Raw genomic sequence first — 20,593 nt, forward strand, 5'->3', positions numbered from 1 at the left:
GTCAGGGCATTGAGTACAAGAGTTGGAATGTCATGTTACCACTCTGTAGGGCACTGGTGAGACCACACTTGGAGTATTGTGTGCCGTTCTGGTTGCCTATCTATAGAAAGGATGTCATTAAGCTGGAAAGGGTGCAGAAAAGATTCAAGAGGATGTTACTGATTCAAGAGGGCTTGAGTTATAAGAAGACTGAATAGGCTGGGGCTTTTTTCCTGGGAGTGTAGTAGACTGAAGAGTGACATTATAAGGGTACATAAAATCGTGAGGGGCATAGATAAGATGAATGGTCAGTCTTTTTCCCAGAGTAAGTGAGTCTAAAACTAGAAGGCATAGATTTAAGGTTAGAGGAGAAAATTTAAGGGGACTTGAAGGGCAAGTTTTCCCCCCACACAGCGTGTGGTGTGTATGTGAGATAAGCTGCCAGAGGAAATGGTAGAAATGGGTACACTTGCATTTAAAAGACATTTAGGTAGGTACATGGATAGAAAGGATTTAGAGGGATATGGGACTAGCTCAGGTAGGCACCTTGGTTGGCATGGATGAGTTGGGCTGGAGGGCCTGTTTCTGTGCTGTATGACTCTGGCTCTAATGTATTGAAGTGGTTAACTGGTATATGGCCCTATCAGTATGAAGAGATAGGAAGGACCTAACATTCAATGAGAAGAAATAATCAACTTTAACTTATAGGCTCTGGTGATAGCTTAACAGTTTGCTGTATATGTATGATGCGCTTCACATATCTAGCTGCTCTTGCAAAAATAAAACTTCCCACCTTTTGTGGGGAATTTAGTATCAGCAGTTTGATCAAGTAGAAATGCATGTATTTTCTGTTTGTATGAAGTTGATTCATGTTTTTGGATTGTTTGCATTTTGATTGTAATAAATTGTTGCACTGAATTTTCACCAGTTGACCTATTCATGGACCTGTTTAAGTGTGAACAGGAAGTTTGATCAGACTGGCAAGCATCAGATGTGAATCTTGCAATTTCTGCAGAATATAAACCAAATACATCACAGTGGTAACTTAACATTCCCCTGTCCTTGACCAGAATCTTGTATTTAGTTCCTGAGATCTTGTGCTGTTGGGTTATTTTCCCCACAAACAATATAATATTTACAAGGTTTATGTTAGAAATTAAAACCACGACTTCTAATATCTATATGCACGTAGTTGGTAATTTATGAGCACTGCGTAATGTGATTTTTGTTGTAGCCTGGTTTGATTGGATTATCTGAATTTGACAATTGAAATATCTTGGTGTTAAGACTTAAACTTGCAACTTATAAAATACACTTGTTACATATGAAACAGTTGATGACGTGAAAATAACTGTTTTCAATGTATGTTTCAGTTATTCAGCAACAGGAATGTTGTCTACAGTTTGTGGCAAGGGGTACTGACGTTTTGTCCTGTGTATATACTATTTCAGTGCTCAATATGTAGGTTCCATATGTTTTTACTGGGAAGGTTCAAGGGCAGCATATGACATTTCTTGAAGTGGTTAGTGAGCTTTAATACTGTGTGAATGAGTCGAGGTTGTATGTATTTTAGAACTGATATTTCTGGTAAGCGTAAGGCAGAAAAGAGAGAACTCCAGTGTCGGAAGTTGTTGAATTGGATAGAAACTGAGGCTCAAGATCATTTGAGTACTGCGAGAGGGTGTGGTCTTGGGGATGATGAAGAGGATGCAATTGTATAGATCCCAAAAATGCACAACTGCATTTGGTATACCAGTCCAGTTTATAGTCAAAGTGGTTTTAAGGTAGATTGTGTTTTTTTAAAATTTTAGATCAATTACAATATAACTAGCCAGAAAAAGGCCACCATATGCTCATACAACAGCCAGAGGTCTACACAAAGTCAGCTTAGTGCTGACCTTTGTCCACTTGTGTCCTTTGGCACTCATCCTGTCTTTGTACTGCCATTTATTCATGGCAGATAAGCAGCTCTATCATGTAAGCTGTGCTCTGGAAAAAATACAGATAAATTATTTTCCACTGCAGTAGGCACTTGGAGAGGGAATAAAGTGGAATGTGGTGAGTTTAAGGGAAGCTTATTTGAGTTTGAGCCCTGTGAAAGTGTGGGACAGCCCTTTTCAAATAGATGATTATAGCCTCTTGAAAGCTCCTTGGTACACAATGAAAGAATTGGTTTGTTGCACAAACTAGGAAGAAAATTATTAATAGTCGATTGTGGCTTTTTTCCCCTGTGCCTCAGCATGTAGACATTGGGCTCCACCCCTTGGTGCCCTAGTAATTTAGTCTCTGCTTTATAAACAAATATAATTGCCTGGAGATCACTTGGTGCAGTGCTGTCACTAGAATATTGGTAGTGAAATTACCTCCCCTAGCTTCCCTCTATCCACTTTATGTATTGCACTGACATATTAAAATACCTAGTGTAAAGAATGAGCTGAAATGAGACTTTGCTTTCTGGTTCATTCTCCACCCTTTAACTTGAGTCTTCCAAAAATGTGTATTTTCTAGATTTGTACTTAATTTTCTACGCATAGGCATTCCCCTCCAGTATAAGTGATTAAGGATAATTGCACTTGAATATAAAGAAATAGGTCAGTAGGGGCAGATGGTTCTGAAGCTGTTTTGTTTCATGCTGTGTAATTGTACTTGTGAATGTCATAGCGGACCAGAATGCTCTGAAATGATGTTGAGCAATGTACAGTGTCAAAGTGAGAGATGGTGCTCTTTGTTCAAACTCGTGGTAAAGTACTTAAAAAAAACCAGTGTGTTTGTCAACCCTATTCTTGTTGATAAGAAAGGGGGGAAAAAGTAGTGATTAGTGGAATGAGTAGAAGAAACATTTGGCTCTGTTGCTCAAGAAATTGTTTATTTGAGATTCATTGAAGTGGAGCTACAAGTACCAGCTTGGCTCTGAGATTGTAAATGTTTTGTAAAACAAAACTAAAAGGAGTAATTGGATCACTGTTTCTCAATTCTCTCTGGTCCTGCAGGGTCAGTTGTTATAGTTCTGACTCAATAGAGGTTAGCATTCACTAATAAATGGTTATCCTGTTTAGATTTATCTGAATGGTAAAGTAGTAGTTAAAGAGTAATAGGCTAGAGACTCCAGATGGAGTACGCTTGCACTTAGTCACAAATGGAGCTTGTTACATCACTGGTAATCTGTTTGCCTCGAGGTGAGTGATGAACCCTGTGGCTGTGCTTCCTTTGTCGGGATCATTTCAAAAGTATGGCCTGGAATCTGTAAATCCATTGTATTGACTACTTGTAAAAGCATCTGTGTGGAAAAATGCTTATTCTCTGTATTTACCTCAATAACCAGGTATTGCCTGTCAAATATCTACAAGTGAAATATCTTCAATCTAATTATGGTGTTAGCAGTTATGTTTAAATTTAATTATAACTAAGTGCAAGGATGCAAAGGATAAATTTAGATAAATATTTTGGTACAATTAACATTCTAAACTTAGTGCGGGTTATGCATATATGCAGACTCTGCTATGATAATTATGGCATGCAGTCTTATAAACTTTTATTGAAAATGTAATGCTGTAGAGTAGTTGAATTTTATCACCTATAATTCTGCTTGCATTTCTAAACAATTAGGGATGATGAGGTTAAAGACACAGTGGAAGAGGTTGGAACCTTTTCTAGGCATTACTGTAGCAGATGGAGTGCTCTGCTGTAGTGGTACAGCTGCTTGCCTGGTGTGGTGGCAGCTGCTGTGGCTGCAATTTCTGTTCTTTTGTTGTTTTGTAACCAAGAATGTAGATCTGAGGAGTGTAATGAAGAATTAATTAATGGGCCAGGTTAGTGTTTTCATTGGTTTTGAATCTATTGTGTAGTATATTTTTGGTAGAAATTATATGTAAAAGAATGAGAAAACTACTCAGTACTACTAGTTATCTTTCTAGAAAGTTTTAAGTTTTTAAAACTATTTGTGTCAGATCATACAAGAGGAAGGGGTCATTTTAACACTGCCTTAATGATTGTCTATGTTTGTGTCACGTTATTCATTCCATTTGTCCCCAATTTTATTTTATTTTCATTTTCTCCTTAGGATCTCTATCCAGACTTTGCCTGACACTGAATTGTCCAAAAGAATTAAGGAAATATGGAGTGACATGCAGGAGATTAGTCATAGGATTTAAGGCTTTCAGGACGTACACCTCGAAGGGAAGCGAGTGAGGTGAAGCAGAGAATAGTTCACTTTTTGTGCCACTAGGAGAGCTACAAACACAAGGAAGATGGCAGATCCTGGTATGCTGAGTTTGTTTGGTGATGATGGGAACATTTTCAGTGAAGGGCTTGAAGGTCTTGGAGAATGTGGTTTCTCAGAGAATCCAGTGAATGCCCTTGGGCAACAACTACCCATGGATCAAGGATTTGGCTCCATGCAGTCTCCCCTCCATCATCCCCCACCTACTCAGACTCAAACTAAGCTGACTCATTATGATCATTTTGGTCCGTTTGAACAGCAGAAAATTCATCTGGTAGATCAGCCTAACCGAATGATTGGTAATACTCCTGGGAATGGCATGGCATCGCCTCATTCACAATACCACAATCCCTCAGTTCCACCAGTCCCTCACAGTGGAGCTCAGATGGGCGTATACCCAACTATGCAGAATGAAAGGTGTGGACAGCAGTTTGTGGACAGCAGTTCCATGTGGGGACCACGTGCTGTCCAGGTGCCAGACCAGACCCGACCTGCCTTCCAGCAACAGCAGCAGCAACAGCCACCACCTCAGGGGCAAGGGCATGCTCAACATATGCAACAGATGGGGAATTACCTGACACGTAGTGATTATTCTTTGCAACAGCACAACCAGCCTCAACAGCAGAGGGTGAACCAATTCACTCAGGCACAAGAGGCCCTTAGTCAGGGAAATCCTTTCATGGGAACTTCAGGGCCAGGTCACTTATCCCGCATGCCACAGCAAACTCCCAACATGGGCCCTTCCTTGCGTCACACTCCATCACAGCAATACCATCCCCATCCCCCTCCACCTAATACTCTCCATGGGGATTCCATTGCTCATAGTCCTAGATTTTCCCCTAGTCCTTCTCAGCAAGCCAGTAGCAGGCAGCAAAACTTAAATTTTACTTCACGTAGCCAAGCAGTACCTTCACAGTCTGTAAGTAGCTCAGGGCAGTATTCACAATATCCTTATAGTAACATTAATCAGGGATTAGTTAACAGTAATACAGGGATCAATCAAAACCTAGGCCTTAATAATAACCCATCTGTGAATCAGGCAATACCCCGCTATCCAAATACTGTTGGATTCCCAGCTGGAACTAGCCAAGGATTAATGCACCAGCAGCCTATACATCCAAGTGGTCCACTTAACCAAATTAATGCACAAACTATGCATCCAACGCAGTCTCAGGGAACATACGCTTCTCCATCTCCAATGTCACCTATGAAAGCTATGAATAACCCAGCAGGTACCCCTCCACCACAGGTTAGGCCAGGCAGTGCTGGAATGCAGCTTGAAGTTGGAAGTTATCCAAACATGCCCCTGCCGCAACAGCCACATCAGTCCCCAGGTACCATGGGACTTGGACAGAGGAGCATGGGTCCCAGAAGCATTCAGACACCACAGTACATGAGCCCTTCTGTGCCAAGGGATATTGGGAGCCTTCCAAGACCAGTCGGCGCACTGGGCCCCAGTGGGAATCATGCAGATCAGGTGATGCAGGAACGCATTATGTCTGGCCAACAGCACCCAAATCAGCCTTTTCAGCCTCAGTTGCCAACTTGTCCACCTGTGAAACAGCATCCAACGGTGCACCATCAAACTTCTCCTTCACCTCATCAGCATCAGCCATGGGTACAGTCACAGCATTCATCACCCAAGGCTACATCGCAACAGGTGTCTGCCCAACATCAGGTGAGTGATCTCTCTGAATTACAGCAGTTTTGAATAACCAAAGTATGCTCCTTTGCATGTAATTGGCTGTTATAGTATAAAAGCTCATCAATATTTGTTGATGTTTTGGCATGAGATTGCTAGTGAATTTAATGCAATTATCAACTCTGTTGCATGAAATTTTGTTTTACATGCTGTTGGCATTAATGTTTTATGAACAATTGAAGAAAATCTACATGTTAATATGTTGTTGAAATGGAGAACATTTATTTCAGCATGGAAATCAACAGGTCACTTAAATGTTCCAGTAACTAGGATAGTGAGGACTCGGCATCACTTGCAACAGTATTCAGCAGTGTTGTTGATCTGTGGTTATATTTGTGCCATTGATATTGTTCATGTCTCTCTTTACACTATGAAGTAAAGCTAGCCTTTTAAAGCTTACAATTGATGTTTTACTAATTTACTGTTGAATCCTCCTCTTCACTGCTCTTCATTTGAAGCTTTCCTGGCACTTATTCCTTTCTCATCCAGTTCTGCAGTTTCTTTCCATTTTGCTAGGAAGCCTGTTATTTACTCCTTCAATTCCTTTCCCATCTCAACTTCTGGCTGTAGCAGTTAGCGTAACGCTATTACAGCACCAGCGACCAAGGTTCAATTCCCGCCGCTGTCTAAAGAGTTTGTACATTCTCCCTGTGTTTGCGTGGGTTTCCTCTGGGTGCTCCGGTTTCCTCCCACATTCCAAAGGCGTACAGGTTAGGAAGTTGTGGACGTATTATGTTGGTGCCTGAAGAGTGGCAACACTTGCAGGCTGCCCCCAGCACATTCTCAGTAATGCAAAAAGGGGCATTTCACTGTATGTTTCAAAGTACACATGACTAATAAATACCTTATCAGTCTTGTGCATTGTGCTTATTTCCTTCAAGCTATTTTCCTCAAAAAGAAATGTATGATCAACTTGTTACTCCATCTCCAAACTTCCCCTTCCTTTGAAACTCTTCTATGCATCGTAACCTTATGGGTGCTGTTCTGTGATGTTCTGTTAGACTATTCCATCTATTTGGGTGTGTATTACATATTACCAAGGTTCAATTACTGTCTTCATGTCAGGTGATCTATTTGCTGGGCTCCTTCAGCTCAATGCTGCTAAGGAGCATGTTTTTAAGCATCCATGTTTTTGCTTTAATGGCTATAAATCTAGCTGGCATCACTGGCTGAATGAAGAGATGGGGGAATCCGTGTACAGTTCACCAAGTCTGTCCTTGGCCTCCTCCACTGCCAAGTCGAGGTTAAACGTAAATTAGAGGAACAGCACCTCTTATTCCGCCTGGGCATTCTCCAACCTGGCAGCATAAATATCAAATTCTCAAACTTCTGTCCCTCTGTCCTTTTTCCCTTTCTCTTTTCCTTCTCCTCTTGATCCAACTGGCCTCCATCACCCTAACTCTTTCCCTCCCTCCCTCTTTCTCCCCCCTCCCCCCCCGACCCTCTCCATCTGCCCATCACCCACACACTCCCACTGGTTCCCCTCCCCACCTCCCTCCCTTTATTCCATGCTCCAGCTTATGATATCATTCCTACTCTCCCCCCTCCTTCATCTGCCTTTCATCCCCCCCCCTACACCTGGATCCATCTATCACCTGCCAGCCCTTGCTCCACCCCTTCCCTCCACCTTTATGTACTGGCTATCTCCCCTCTTCAATCCAGATTAAGGGTCTCAACCCAAAACATAGACTGTCCATTTCCCTCCACAGATGCTGCCTGACTTTCTGAGTTCTTCCAGTATTTTGTGTTGCTCCAGATTCCAGCATCTACAGCTTGCCTAGAGCTGGATTTTTGTATGCTACATCCACTGCATTGCCAAGTTGCTTTCTTCCAACCTTGTGTCGGCTTGACCATGGCTTTTAGAGTTACCAGCCCCATTTCTCCTCATCTGATACTTTCAATCAAATTCATTTCCCTTGCCTTCTCTCTCCACTACTTTCATTATTATGTCTCTAAAGTCACCACTTTAGTCTCCTGTTTTAATCTTGGTTTATAATCTTGTTCAAAGTACATTGTTTTCTTCTTTAGCATAAAATAGTTCATGACACCTTTCCCTAAGTGAAGGTTATTGCATAAATATTAGTTGGAGATTACTGAATTCTGTTAAATCCTGAAATTATTGAAAATTTCTTGTTTTATTTTCCCACTATCTTTGGAGGAGAAACTTGAATGGGTAGTTTCTCTTGGCTTTATTTGGAAAAGAAAGTTTTCAGTGCTCTGTACACTTAAGTTCTCAAATTTTGGAAGCTATTGTTGCCTAAAGCTTTCCTGAGGGGGGGCCTTTGCCATTTTAAAAAAAAAGTTGAATATGCTTTGAAAAGTTGCATCTTTGTATCTTGATTAACTTTTTGAGTCATTGATCATTTTGAAGCAAAAATAAAATTTAAAGCATTAGCAATGCCAGCAAAAACCACATTACACAAATGTAACCTGTTGCAATGAATATTTTCCTGACAGCCAATATAATATGTTAGCTCCAATTTTCAGAGTACACTTTTAGCTGTTTTAAGAACTCAACATCCCTAAGAAAGCAAAATATCTCATCAGAACTCAAATCCATTTTTGATACCTTTTCAGAATCTGTTTTACCAAACAATGAATTACTTGTGCAATTTATGTAAGATTTGCATTTTACCCCTTTGCTTTGAGGGTCAGATATTTTTGGATGTCATTGAAAATTTTTGAAGGAGCAGCAAGCACAATTTGGTTCCATGTTGTTTATTACTGTTTCCAATGCTGTAGCTGTAATGTGTTGCAGTATAGATGCAACTGAATTTAATTTTCAACCAAATGTCTTTGTCCCATTGATGTATAAAATATGTTAATTATATTATAATTTGGCAGTTACACTATATAAGGTTGCATACGTATTTTCACATTGTGATGTGCTTCATTAATCTTTTTCTATTATATTTAAATATCATTGGACTTGTATCCCATTAGCCTTCTAACATACATGAAATATTTGACTGATTTCTTTGGTTTTATTTCTGCTAATGGGAAAAGTGTAATTTTTGTAAAGAAAAGCTGGAAATACTTAGCAGGTCAAGCAACATCTGTAGAAATGGCCAATGTTTTCAGCTGGTGATATTGCACTAGAACTGGGAAGTGGTAAAAGTCAGGAAGTTTGTTGAAAAGACAGGGTTGGGAGAGAACACTGGGCATGACAGTAATAGGGTGGAGACTGAGTGACATAAAATGGTATTTGTGACACTTTAGAGATGTTGGTGAAAGCACGAAGTGTATTGATTAGAACTGGTCTCTGGCAGAGGCATAACTAGAGATGAATGTGAACACTGAAAAATGCTGGAACTGAAATTCAGAGCACAGCAGTTACTGGAAATCTGAAATAAAAACTGAAAATACTGGAAATACTCAGCAGGTCAGGCAGCATTAGTTGAGAGAGAAAAATTGAGTTAACATTGCAGGTTGATGACCTTGCATTCGGACTGACCAATTCTGATGTAATCAGCAAAGGCTACCTTTCCAGTTTGTGCCAGAACTGGTCAGTTCCAAAGCAATCTGTAATGTTAGCTTGGATCTTCTCTCTCCACAGACCTGTTTTCCAGTATTTTCTGGGGTTTTTTTCTGTCAGATTTCTAGCATCTTAAGTTTGTTGATATTCAAAAATTTAACTGCTCCTTTGTTAGCCAATTTGAACCTGGCAAAATTTTATTGGTGAAGCAAAACTCTCCTCTCTCCTAATCTCTTGGCACATTATCTAATTCTTCATGTTTTGCTGCTCTTTGCTATAGTATCATACAATACCTATCAAAGACATAAAGGCAACAAAATAAAGCTTGTTTACTGAAACTCCAGGTGTTTGCCTTTTATGGTGTATTAGTTTGTTCTACCATGTGTTTGACTAGAGAAATGACTAAGCATTGAATTTAATGTCTTTGAAATATTCACATCAAAAATGTGGGTATTTTTTTAAAAACTAAACTTTTTATTTTCCCCCACTAAAATTTAAATGGATCTGCGTTGAAGGTTAATGTGTGCAGGATTGTAATAATCACGAAATCATACCAAATTTAGAATTATTTTAAGAGATCAAATTTTGTATCATGCATTATCCAGTCCAATAACATAATACTTCGGAAGTGGAGTCGTAAGTTGCTATATAGGTGAATATGGAAATTGTATTCTGTACATCAATGTTGGTGTTTATCGAGAGGAATGACCTCTTAATGCGTGTTGAATGATCAAAAAATATCTGCCCATCATTGAATAGTGTCGTGGGATCTTTAGTAGCACCTGAACATGCAAATGGAGCCCTGTTTAATGATGCCATCTTGAGTATAGTATCTCTGACAAGGAAGCTGGGGAAGTGAACTGTGAAGAGGGTGTATGGTTGTAGAAGAATATTGACAAAGTGAGCATTGGCAGGTACATTATAATCTGGGGAAATAAGAGGCTATGCACTTCATCAGGAATAGAAAAGCAGCTTTTTTGAAACTGTGGAAAAACTGGAAATTGGTATTTGGCAGGATCCTGGTGTTCAGAAACTCTAAATATCCAAATACAATGAGCAGTTTGGAATGCAGATGGTAAGTTGACAATTGTAAAGGCCTAGAGTACAAATGGAAAGAAGTCTTGCTGATTTTGTATCAGGACTTGGTGAGACCATATTTGAGAACTCGCTACAATCTTGGTTGCTGTACCCAAGTAAAGATGTACTTTGAGTTGCTGGAGTTTACATTCACAGAATCAATTAGTCTAATTTGTGGGGGGGGGGGGGGAAAGGGGTGTTCTTCTGTGAAGAGAGTGAGAGTTTGAGGAAGATTGTCCTATACACATTGGAGAATGTGTGTGGACATATTAATAGGGAGATGCTAAGAGACTGTTTCTTCAGGCAGTACAGTCCAGAGCTAGGAAACATGGCTAATCCCTTTTCTTGAAATTTACAAATGGGATGAGGCAACATTTGTAGTTTTGTAGATCTTATGAATTCACTTTCTCCGAAGGCTGTTTATGATTTATTGAGTAGATTCAAGTACAAGATCAGTAGACTTTTCCACACAAAGTGAATTGGGTTATGGGAGTTGGGCAGGAAAGTGGATTTGAACAGGATCTGCCATGACCTTATTGAGTGGCAAACCTGATGGGCTGTGTGACCTATCCCTACTTTTGTTAGTATGAAGCAATTTGTAAGTCATGTTCTAAAATTACTATGTCCCAAGTACGTATGAAGCTTCAACTCGTGATCAGTCGTGAGCCACTGATTTAAACTGCTAACAGGACTTTCAAAAAATTTTCTTACGAAATAAAAGGAGAGAGATTAGCAAGATGGAATCATAGTTATTGTGCTGCAATAACTGATTTAACTATGTAAAGGAATGACTTCAAGGGTTTAATTTTTAAAAGCTCAAACCCTCAGTCCTGTAGAGCACATGTCAAAGGAGAGAGTTTGAAATACACTTATTGAAGAATTTGGTAACACACAATTACCAAGATAGACCTAAAGCACACAATTTGAAAATTTGAAGTGTAGATTTCAAAGAACATTATTTAAGCAGGAAAGTTAGGCATGTGCAAAACTCAATAGAAAGGCGTGTTAAATTAGTCAGTAAGCCAGGTGTTCTTGTCCTTTGTTTTCTTCTGCATGTGGGCTTTCTCATTATTTTGGTTCATGCTATTGGTGCCACAAAAATAGTGGTCAGATTCAGGTGTGTGTCAACCTCTCGCTGTCTTCAATAAGTTTTATAATTGAAACAGATTTTGCAGTCTTCATCATAGTTAAAGGTTAACTATTTTTGTAGTACTGTCAGGGTAACTTCCAATTTGCAATTGAACAAAATGTCAATTTTAATTTGTGCTGTTGTGCACAGAATGTCCTTTTTCAGTGATTAAGTAAATTGGAAGAGGCAATTACTGAATTTGAGACCACCAATCCCAATTCATAGTAACATTGAATTTCTAATTTTTGTAAAAATTCTACAACTTCCCCTTGATTTTTTTTGAGTGATGCCTATGCACACTCAGAATAAAAGGTATTTATTGTCTGGTCTTAAACAGTTTTGTAGTTTATATATCAACTTGGGACTATGTTGTAGAACAGGTTAGTTTTTGAATTTAATATTTTTTTAAGAAATACTTCAGACACAATTCTCATCTATACTGGAACTCTTATTTATACAAAACTCATTCAGAGAATATTGGTATGTTAGATTTATTAACATGCTAATTGTAAATTCAAAATATGATTTAAAATTGTGTAGATTATTGACACTTGAAAAAGAGAAACACCATTTTCAATGCAGATATGGCAAGCTTGCACTACATGAAATTCATAAAATCCATCCACTTGAGTCTGCATGTATGTACTTGTAGAAACAGTAAACATAAAATGCAGTCAATCAACATTTTCTGTTCCTCAGATCGTTGCATTGTGATAACTAATGATGGCTAACAAAAGTTATGATGGAAACCAAATTATTCAATGATTAAAATATTTGAAGATATGCTGCTGTTTTCCCCTTTGACTTTTCTAGCTCCAACAAAAACTACATGTAATACAGGAATGAAATTATAAGATTTACTGAAGATATGTCTCCTTGGGCTAAACTAGCTTTGTTTGGCAAGTTGGATTCCAATGGGTGGTGTAGGTAGGAACACTCAGGATAATCCTTAATTCCAGGTGCTAAAAGATGATTGGAGGAAAGAATCTTCCGTTGTTCATTTTTCAAATGGGGTTACTTTACCATATTAACATACAAATCTTTGCAAAAGTGTATTTTAAGAAACTGACTACTGCCTAACAGGAAATGACAGTTTTGGGGGTGAATACTGAGAAGTTTGAAGAGACAGGAAATGCCAGAATGGATTTTTTCAGAATAGTCTAAATTGAAGTCCAAGTTGTGTTCAGTTGCTGTAACTTGAGGAAAGTGTATATACAATTTGATCCATGTTCACTGCATTTCTGCTACAATGGCTACAGGGAAGGTGTTCATGGCAGCCAAGAGGACCTGCCAATAACTCTTTACAGCATACAAAGAAATATTTAGGAGTATTGGGGGTGAGAGTGGGGTTAGGATAGGTAAGAATTTTAAAAACTTGATTTTGTTCTTGCCCATGAACTTCCTTCAGGTTTTGATAGCACTCAGACTTGAAGTCAATGAGCTGCCTGTTAGTTGTGTCTAAAAGCTGTTTATGGAGAGGAGCTGGATCTGTGTTGTAGCTTCTCCCCTTAATATAAGTCAAATCAAGCTCTCAAATGTAAAGAATTGTGCTTGGATCCCTCTCATATGGCATTCTAATATTATAAAAAGTTTACTACATTTTCCAGTGATTTGGCTGCAAGTTAAAAGCATGATTTAATTATTTCTCACAAATGTATGATTGGTTTAATATACAGCACTTCCAGATGAGCCACTTTTCCCACACAAGTTGTAGATGGTACAGTTCCAGGGGCAATAGCATGAATTGCTCATATCACACTGCCAAAATGGATGTTCTTTTGGTGAACTTGCAAGTCAGGGAGAAAACAAAATGAAACTGGTCCCATCATTGGGACATTTTGCCACATTACAACAGGTCCCACCTGATAAAAGTATACAAAAATTATGACAGGCAAAGACAGGATAGATAATGAGTCTTATTCCCACGATGGAAATATCAAATACTAGAGGGCATAGCTTTAAGGTGAGAGGGGGAAAGTTTAAAGGAGATTTACGTGGCACATTTTATTTTTACACAGTGGTAGGTGCCTGGAACATGCTCAGGGGAAGTGGTGGAAATGGATACAATAGCAATGTTTGAGGTATTTGGACAGATGCATGAACAGGCAGGGAATTGAGAGATCTAGACCATGAGCAGGCAGATCTGCAGTTTAAATTGGCATCATGGTTGGCACAGACGTTATGGGCTGAAGGGGATGTTCCTGTGCTGAACTACTCTGTTCTGTTTCTCCAAGTATTCCCGAATTGGGTGCAGGATTTTTTGTTAATCTCCTCAGTCGATGTGTAGTGCAATTATTCTTGCTCTCTGCCTGGCAGCCATGGTTGAAGAGCTTGCAGTTCTACTGGCTGGCTTCTTTACCCACTAGACCATTAGGATAGTTTTTTTAAATTTGATTATCTGAGAGATTATGGATGTTTAAAGCCTTGGTGTCTGATTCTCATTTTACAAATGAGACTCTAGGTGAAAGTTTCCGCTAATATTGAAAGGGTTTGGTTCAAATTGTTGCAAAATGAATTGTTGGCATTTCCTGTTCAAAATTTAATTGAAAGAAGGCTTGAATGTCTTATAACTACAGAAAGTTTTTTTTCTAGGGTTACCTTCCCACTTGATTTTAATGGAGATAAAAAGAAAATGAATTAATTTATTTGAATGCAGATATGGGAAAAGGTTATCCAGTCTACTTGTTTTGGAAACTGATTTGATCATTTAATGTGTGCAATATTCCCTTAAAACACTTCACATGCTGTTAATCACTTTAAGGTACTGTGATATAGAAATGCAGCAGCCATTTTGAAGACTGCTTCATCTGACTGACAGTTCTCATAAATAGCCATGTAATTTGTTGCTCATCAAGCCATTGAAGAGATTTCATCCTTCAAATAGTGTTAAAATGCCTTGAATGTATAATGAACACTTAAAAGCTTTGGGTCTGTCTCATCTGAAGACTATTATATTTCTAGTGATTCTCAATTCCAGAATTGATCCATTTCCCCTTTGAATACTTCAATTAGGTAAAACACTAGGTGGCACTCTGCTCTATGTTGAATCTTAGCATAAAGTTCGTTAACTACATTGCTTTAGCTAGTCATCTCCAGATTCTGTTAATTTGGTTTTGTCTTACAGGATACTACTTTTAGCACAACAAATAATATGTTGTAACATTTTCCTAGTAAGCTTTTTCAGTCTGTCCTAAAAGGTAAAATCTAAAACATGGAATCTTCCTTGTATTTGTTACCATTACTTGAAATGGTTGAGGATGGGTGAAGATTTTATAAGCTGGTTGGTAGGTGGAAACAATATCCCCAAACTTAGTAATATTTGAATGTTCTTGTAGATCATAGATCAGATAGAAGCATCTTTTTGACAGCAAGTGTCACTGTGCAGTTTGAAACTACTCTGTTGCACCAGTAAGTCTAGATTTTATTCTATTCATTTAAATGTAATCATGTTTCCTATTCCTTGGTGTATTTCACTATACTTGAGTGCTAAATTGCATATGTTATCAAGTACCTAGTTATTATTTGTAAGATACCTGCATCTTGTTTTTACTTAAAGCAAGGTTTTTTTCATCACTTACCGACTTGGAGATTATTCAAGTTTTTCTAAGTGTTGGAAACTGGAGTGCTGACAGGTGAGCCTTGGTTAGCTGATCAGTTGATCACTGCAAGGAGAACACACAAATTATGGTTACTTAAGTAGCTAATGTGCTGCTTTCTTTAATCTCAACGTCTTTCAATTCAGAAACAAGTTAGTTTTGAGGAGCTTTACTTCAAAGTCAAATTATATTAGATCTCAAATATTGATGCATGAAATCTGATAGATTTAATAGTTAACCTTTTTGGATAAAAATGTCTGCTATTAATAAAATTGAATTACCTTGTAATAGACTTTGGAGTTAAGCTATGGACCGTGCTGTCACAAAGACTTCCTATTTTCCTGTAATATTGTTTATCTCAAGCCCACCTCAATTTATCTACTCAAATGTTCATTCATACATTTCTAATGTTTCACCTTTTGACCTCCCTTGTTCTATACTTCATAAATATGTCACCCAAAGCTCTGCTACCTGAAACCTAATTCCCACCAATTTTGCTCATGCACACACCCGTGCTTGCTGATCTATACTGGCTCCTGGTTAAGCAACACTTCACTTAAAATTCTCATCCTTGTTTTCAAATTCCTCTGCAGTCTTGACCCTCCCTATTGCTGTAATCTCCAATTGTAGAATTACTCTGAGATGCCAGTGTTCCTCTAGTTCTGGTGGCTGTCCTTTCAACTCTCAAGCCCTTAATTTCTACATAATTATAGTAATTTGGGGTCACTGACTAATCTGCCATCCATGTTGGAGCTCCATTTTACAATATATAGAAAAAGTTGAATAACACATCCAAGTTTGCAGATGATAAAAGAATTTCTTTCCTAAACCCCTCCTCTTCTCAAAAAGGCTTTTGGTAATCTAATCTTGTGCAGCTTGGTCTGGTCTTTGAGAACACTCCATGGAAGCACCATGGGGCATTTTGCCACACTGCAGGTGAAGTACAATGGAACTTGCTGTTTTACCTAGAGACTGACAGGAAATCATCCATTCTCTAGTTTTTCTGCTACTGTACTCTGGCAGCTAGTGCATTCTTTGTATATTCAGTTTGATATACCTGCATTTAACCATGCAGTTTTGTTACCCATTACTTTTGCAAGTTCTTGTATTTTCATTACCTGTAACTTTTGAAAAGTACTTTACGTTATTTCTTTGAAAACTCTCAGATTTCTAATCCTCTTTTTCTTACAAGTAATCACAGACTAAACCAAGTGGAACATGATCTTGTCCTACCTTGTTTCAGCTAAATATTCAGCTTGCACTATAGTAGGCATTGTTGCATAATTTGATTGGAAAGAGGTATGATTGACAAAAATCTGAGGATGGCAGGGACAGAGATAGAAGTGCAGTTTCCAGGCTAGAGAAGCAGAATCATTTTGGAAATGGATGCAATTCATATAGCATCCAGATCAGTGACTCATTGATCTTAATCAGATCAACAAGTTGAAAGACCACAGAAGTTTTGCAAATCTTAGATTCCTGATTTTCTTATTTGCTGGTACAATTTGCATAACTAATTAAACAAAAAATTGTAAATTTTCTATCTTTTGAAGATGGAAATGACTTTGTTTTGCAATCTCAATGTTAGAGGGGTAAAATATTGACTGAAGGTTTAATGGAAGTTTGTCATTTGTCTTTCCTCGCTAATGAATACTATGTTTGCAGGTCATGAGTGTCATATGATGGTATTAGAACTGATTTGATTCCCAAAGAATAGTCGTGAATTATGCCAGATGATAGTGAGTTAATGTTTCCTTTTGGCCCACTAATTCTTGTTCCTGGGCATTACTGGAAATCCTTAGTAGAGATTCTAAATCAGTAAAGTCTTTGGTAAAGGGCACATTCCAAGTTCTGAGGATGGTCCAGAATTGGACCATAGACTAACTTAGTTGCAAATTCATTCCCATTTCTTTTCCATATCTTAATAGTGCATCAACTGAATGTTTTCAGCTGCTTTAATAAAGCACTGTTTAAGTTTTAGAGCTTTACTGGAGAAGTAGAGAATAAGGGAAGACAACTCCGCCCAACTCATTCTCCATAAAGATTATAAGAGCTTGACCACAGCCTTATAACAAATGCTGCTTCATCAGAGGACAAGAACAGGACCATGGCGATGTTTCTGATTCAGGCAGTGGCCCCTGTTAGATTATCATCCAATGAGAATGACCAGGAACTAAATAACACCAAATGCTATTCTTGGATTGGCGATTTCAACCATGGATCAAGGCAAACAAAACTGCTCTACGGGCATCTCAAGGCAGGTGTTCAACAGAAACCCTTGACCTAAAGAACAGCCGGTGAATGGAAGAGCACAGGAAATCCAGCAACTCGCTGCTAACCCTGGCAACAGATTCTTCAGCACTGGCAAGATCTTCCATGATCTAAATCCTGAGAGCCAAGAACAGAGCAGAGCTATGCAGAATAAAGGGCCAGTAGTCCACACTTGTTGGAAGGAGCACTTCAAAGAACTCGTCAACTGTCTCTTGACTCCGATTGTAGTAATGATAGAAGGTCGTGCTGCTGTCTGCCATAGCATTGTCATCCCAAGGCCCCTCCTATCAGTGGTGGAAGAGTTGCTTCCTGAATCTCTGGATTCCATGCATCCTGAGGCAAAGAGGATCACATCATCACGTGACAACTTTGAGAAATATTGGCAGTTTTTAATTTGATTTCAAAACCATTCACTCCCTCCAATTGCACAGGGATGGGTGGAAAATCCTTCTGCCCCATGATGCTCTTATTCATTTTAAGTATATATTACATAATATGCATGCTATGATTTTAAGCACAGGACCATAGCAGATTCAATTTGAGTACAGATTTGGTATCAAGCGAGGCTGCCTCATTCTCCAAACACTTTCCTTGAATTTTCTGTCATTACTGTAGCACCTCACCACAAACTCCGCTCTACTGGGAAGCATATTTGCCTTGAGGACACTATTCAATATCTGTCACCTCCACTCCAGGACCAAGATTGCCCCAGCCTCTCTATGTGCACATTTGAAAAGAGAGCTCAAAGTCATCAACTTGTTTCTTATTGCCAGAGGGATGACAGGATGTGGTGGGGGGAAGGTGGGAACAGTACTGAAGTGGATTAGCCATGATTGTGTTGCATGGTGAAACATACTTCTATTTTCAGTATCTGTGACTCATTGACTGAAACATACAGGGAAAGGGCCTTGCACACTACAAAGCAAAGGTCATCTACCAACCTGTCCCTTCTATCAACAACATCCCTAGAGGCTCTGGAAAATGTGGACCACTTTTCATATCTCAGGTGCTACCTCCTAGAATGGCCAGTGTAGATGATGAAATTCACCTATGGCTTCAATGCATTCTTGCCTTTACTATATGCTTCTGAGGTGCATTAGTAAGAAAAGTGAGCTAATGTCAGCACCCTTTTCAGGGCCAACATCCCCAGCATCAAAGAGCCAATTACAGTTGACCAGCTCTAATTAACAGGCCATATAATTTGCATACCTGGCAGCAGACTCCTGAAGTGCTCACTATTCCAAAAACAGTCACAACAAGGGACAACCAAGGAGACAAGGAAAATAGTTCAAGGATGTTTTCAAAGCCTTGTAAAGTGTGTAACCCTACTTGGCCCTAGATGGTCTAAAATGGCGGAGGAACATTCAGGATAGTCATGGGAACTTCAAGCCCTATATCGGATGGAGGATGCAGATGCGCTGCATAAACAGCAAGAGCATAACACCACTTCCTAGACCACTTGCATGCTATCCTTTCAAGTGCTATCTGCCTCACTGTTGGAAGGATCTATGGTTCCACGCTGACCTCACCAGCCAACTCGGAACACAAAACTGGAGTGGAAGCAAGTTATCCTTGATCCTGAGTGACTGCCTCATAGTTTTGTACAGGAAATTTGGTTGCATGCTCTGTAATTGTGTTGTATTATATTAATTGCATTTAAAAGTTTCAATATGTTCCTTTGGGCCAGAGCATGAATTTAGTAACAAACTAGCAGTATACGGCACTAATCTATGTGGTAAATACATACTTAATAAATTCTTTGTTTTGACTTCCTGGTAGGTGCTGTCTTGATCATAAATGGCAGGGTCCGGTGATCTGTCTTAAGTTGAGATTCTGTTTGAGTCTGTGAAATGGCAAAAAAGAAGTCTGACACCTGACTAAGCCATATCCATTGGTTTAAAAAAACTCTGTAGGCTGGTAGAGTGCAGGATGGTTGTTTTGTACGGTATCATTCTGAGATTTAGTGATTTGCAGGTGAATTTTGTTGCTGCTGAGGGCATTGTTGTAGGTATCTCCAATTAAAAATTATAGCAAATATGAGAAATTTATAAGTTAATATTGGGACTGTTTAGATCTTCAGTTGATATGGGGAAACTGAAAAGTTGCACCAATAGTGGTCAACATTGATAGTAAAATTGTGACTACATTGAAATGCTGTTCCTATAAAACTCAATCTGTCCCAAAAATTTTCCTCATCTAATAATGGACAGTATTGTGTGTGCTCTAAGAATCTTTGGTGAAGAGATCAATGAACCTTTGATATTTTAAGATACAACTATGAAATTTTCAATATTTAAAGTCCTTTGTTATAAATGATCTGTGTCTTTTTATAAAATGCTTTTGAGGAATAGGTTGCTGAACTTGGTATCAATTTCTTTGCTATAGTAGAATATGGATTCCTGTCCATGTTTGGTTGCTCATAATCTAAAATCCTAGTGTTAATGATCCTGGCAGATCTAGTCTGACAGATCTAGTCTGACAGATGAGTTTTCAGCTGTAAGCTGTTCACTATTCACATATGTAGATTTTGAAGGCCAGTACACCAATCTATAGAATGTTGGCAATTAAAATTTTGAGATTCTCAACTGATAGATTCCCAATAAATAATATTTCTCAGACTTTGGGAAGTTGTAAAGCATCTGCAAGCCCTCCATAGCTTTTATACTTGGATAGCTTGCTGCTTAAACATAATTAAGAATGATTTTTTTTCCTCTCCTCTGCTTAAGGATTTTTTTTGTCAGCTGCTGTTCACTCTTTCCTTAAAATACCCAATAATATTGATTTGAGATTTTTTTTTTCCCTGGCTGTGTGCAAAGGCAGTGCATTTTTTCCTATTTGATCACTTATTTCAAAACAAAGTTTTCTCTATGATGGATTTTATTCAAGTCTCTTTGGCTGTCAGGGTGACTGGAAGAAATGCTGATTAAATGATTGCAAAAATCTTGTTGCATTGAACATATTGCAGTTTCTATGCCACACCTGGAGTACTATGCACAGTTTTTGTTCCCTTACCTAAGAAAGGATATAGCAGCACTGGGGGCAGTCCAAAAGAGATTCACCAAGCCAATCCCTAGGATGAGAGGATTACTCTATCAAGAGGGGCTAAACAGGTTGGGTCTGTATTTTGTTTTTGGAGTCCAGAAGA

At 38.7% G+C, this 20,593-nt stretch overlaps 1 protein-coding gene across 1 annotated transcript in view; it reads left to right on the plus strand.

Annotated features, from left to right (window-relative positions):
* The window catches only part of chd7 (chromodomain helicase DNA binding protein 7), a 187,084-nt gene that overhangs the window by 21,976 nt on the left and 144,515 nt on the right, over positions 1-20,593 (plus strand). Inside the window, 1 exon segment of the mRNA XM_052022851.1 lies at positions 4,040-5,876. Coding sequence (XP_051878811.1) covers positions 4,227-5,876 — 1,650 coding nt within the window. The 5' untranslated portion in view covers positions 4,040-4,226.

The sequence above is a fragment of the Pristis pectinata genome, chromosome 9, assembly GCF_009764475.1.
Source record: "Pristis pectinata isolate sPriPec2 chromosome 9, sPriPec2.1.pri, whole genome shotgun sequence".
Taxonomy (NCBI): Eukaryota; Metazoa; Chordata; class Chondrichthyes; order Rhinopristiformes; family Pristidae; genus Pristis; species Pristis pectinata.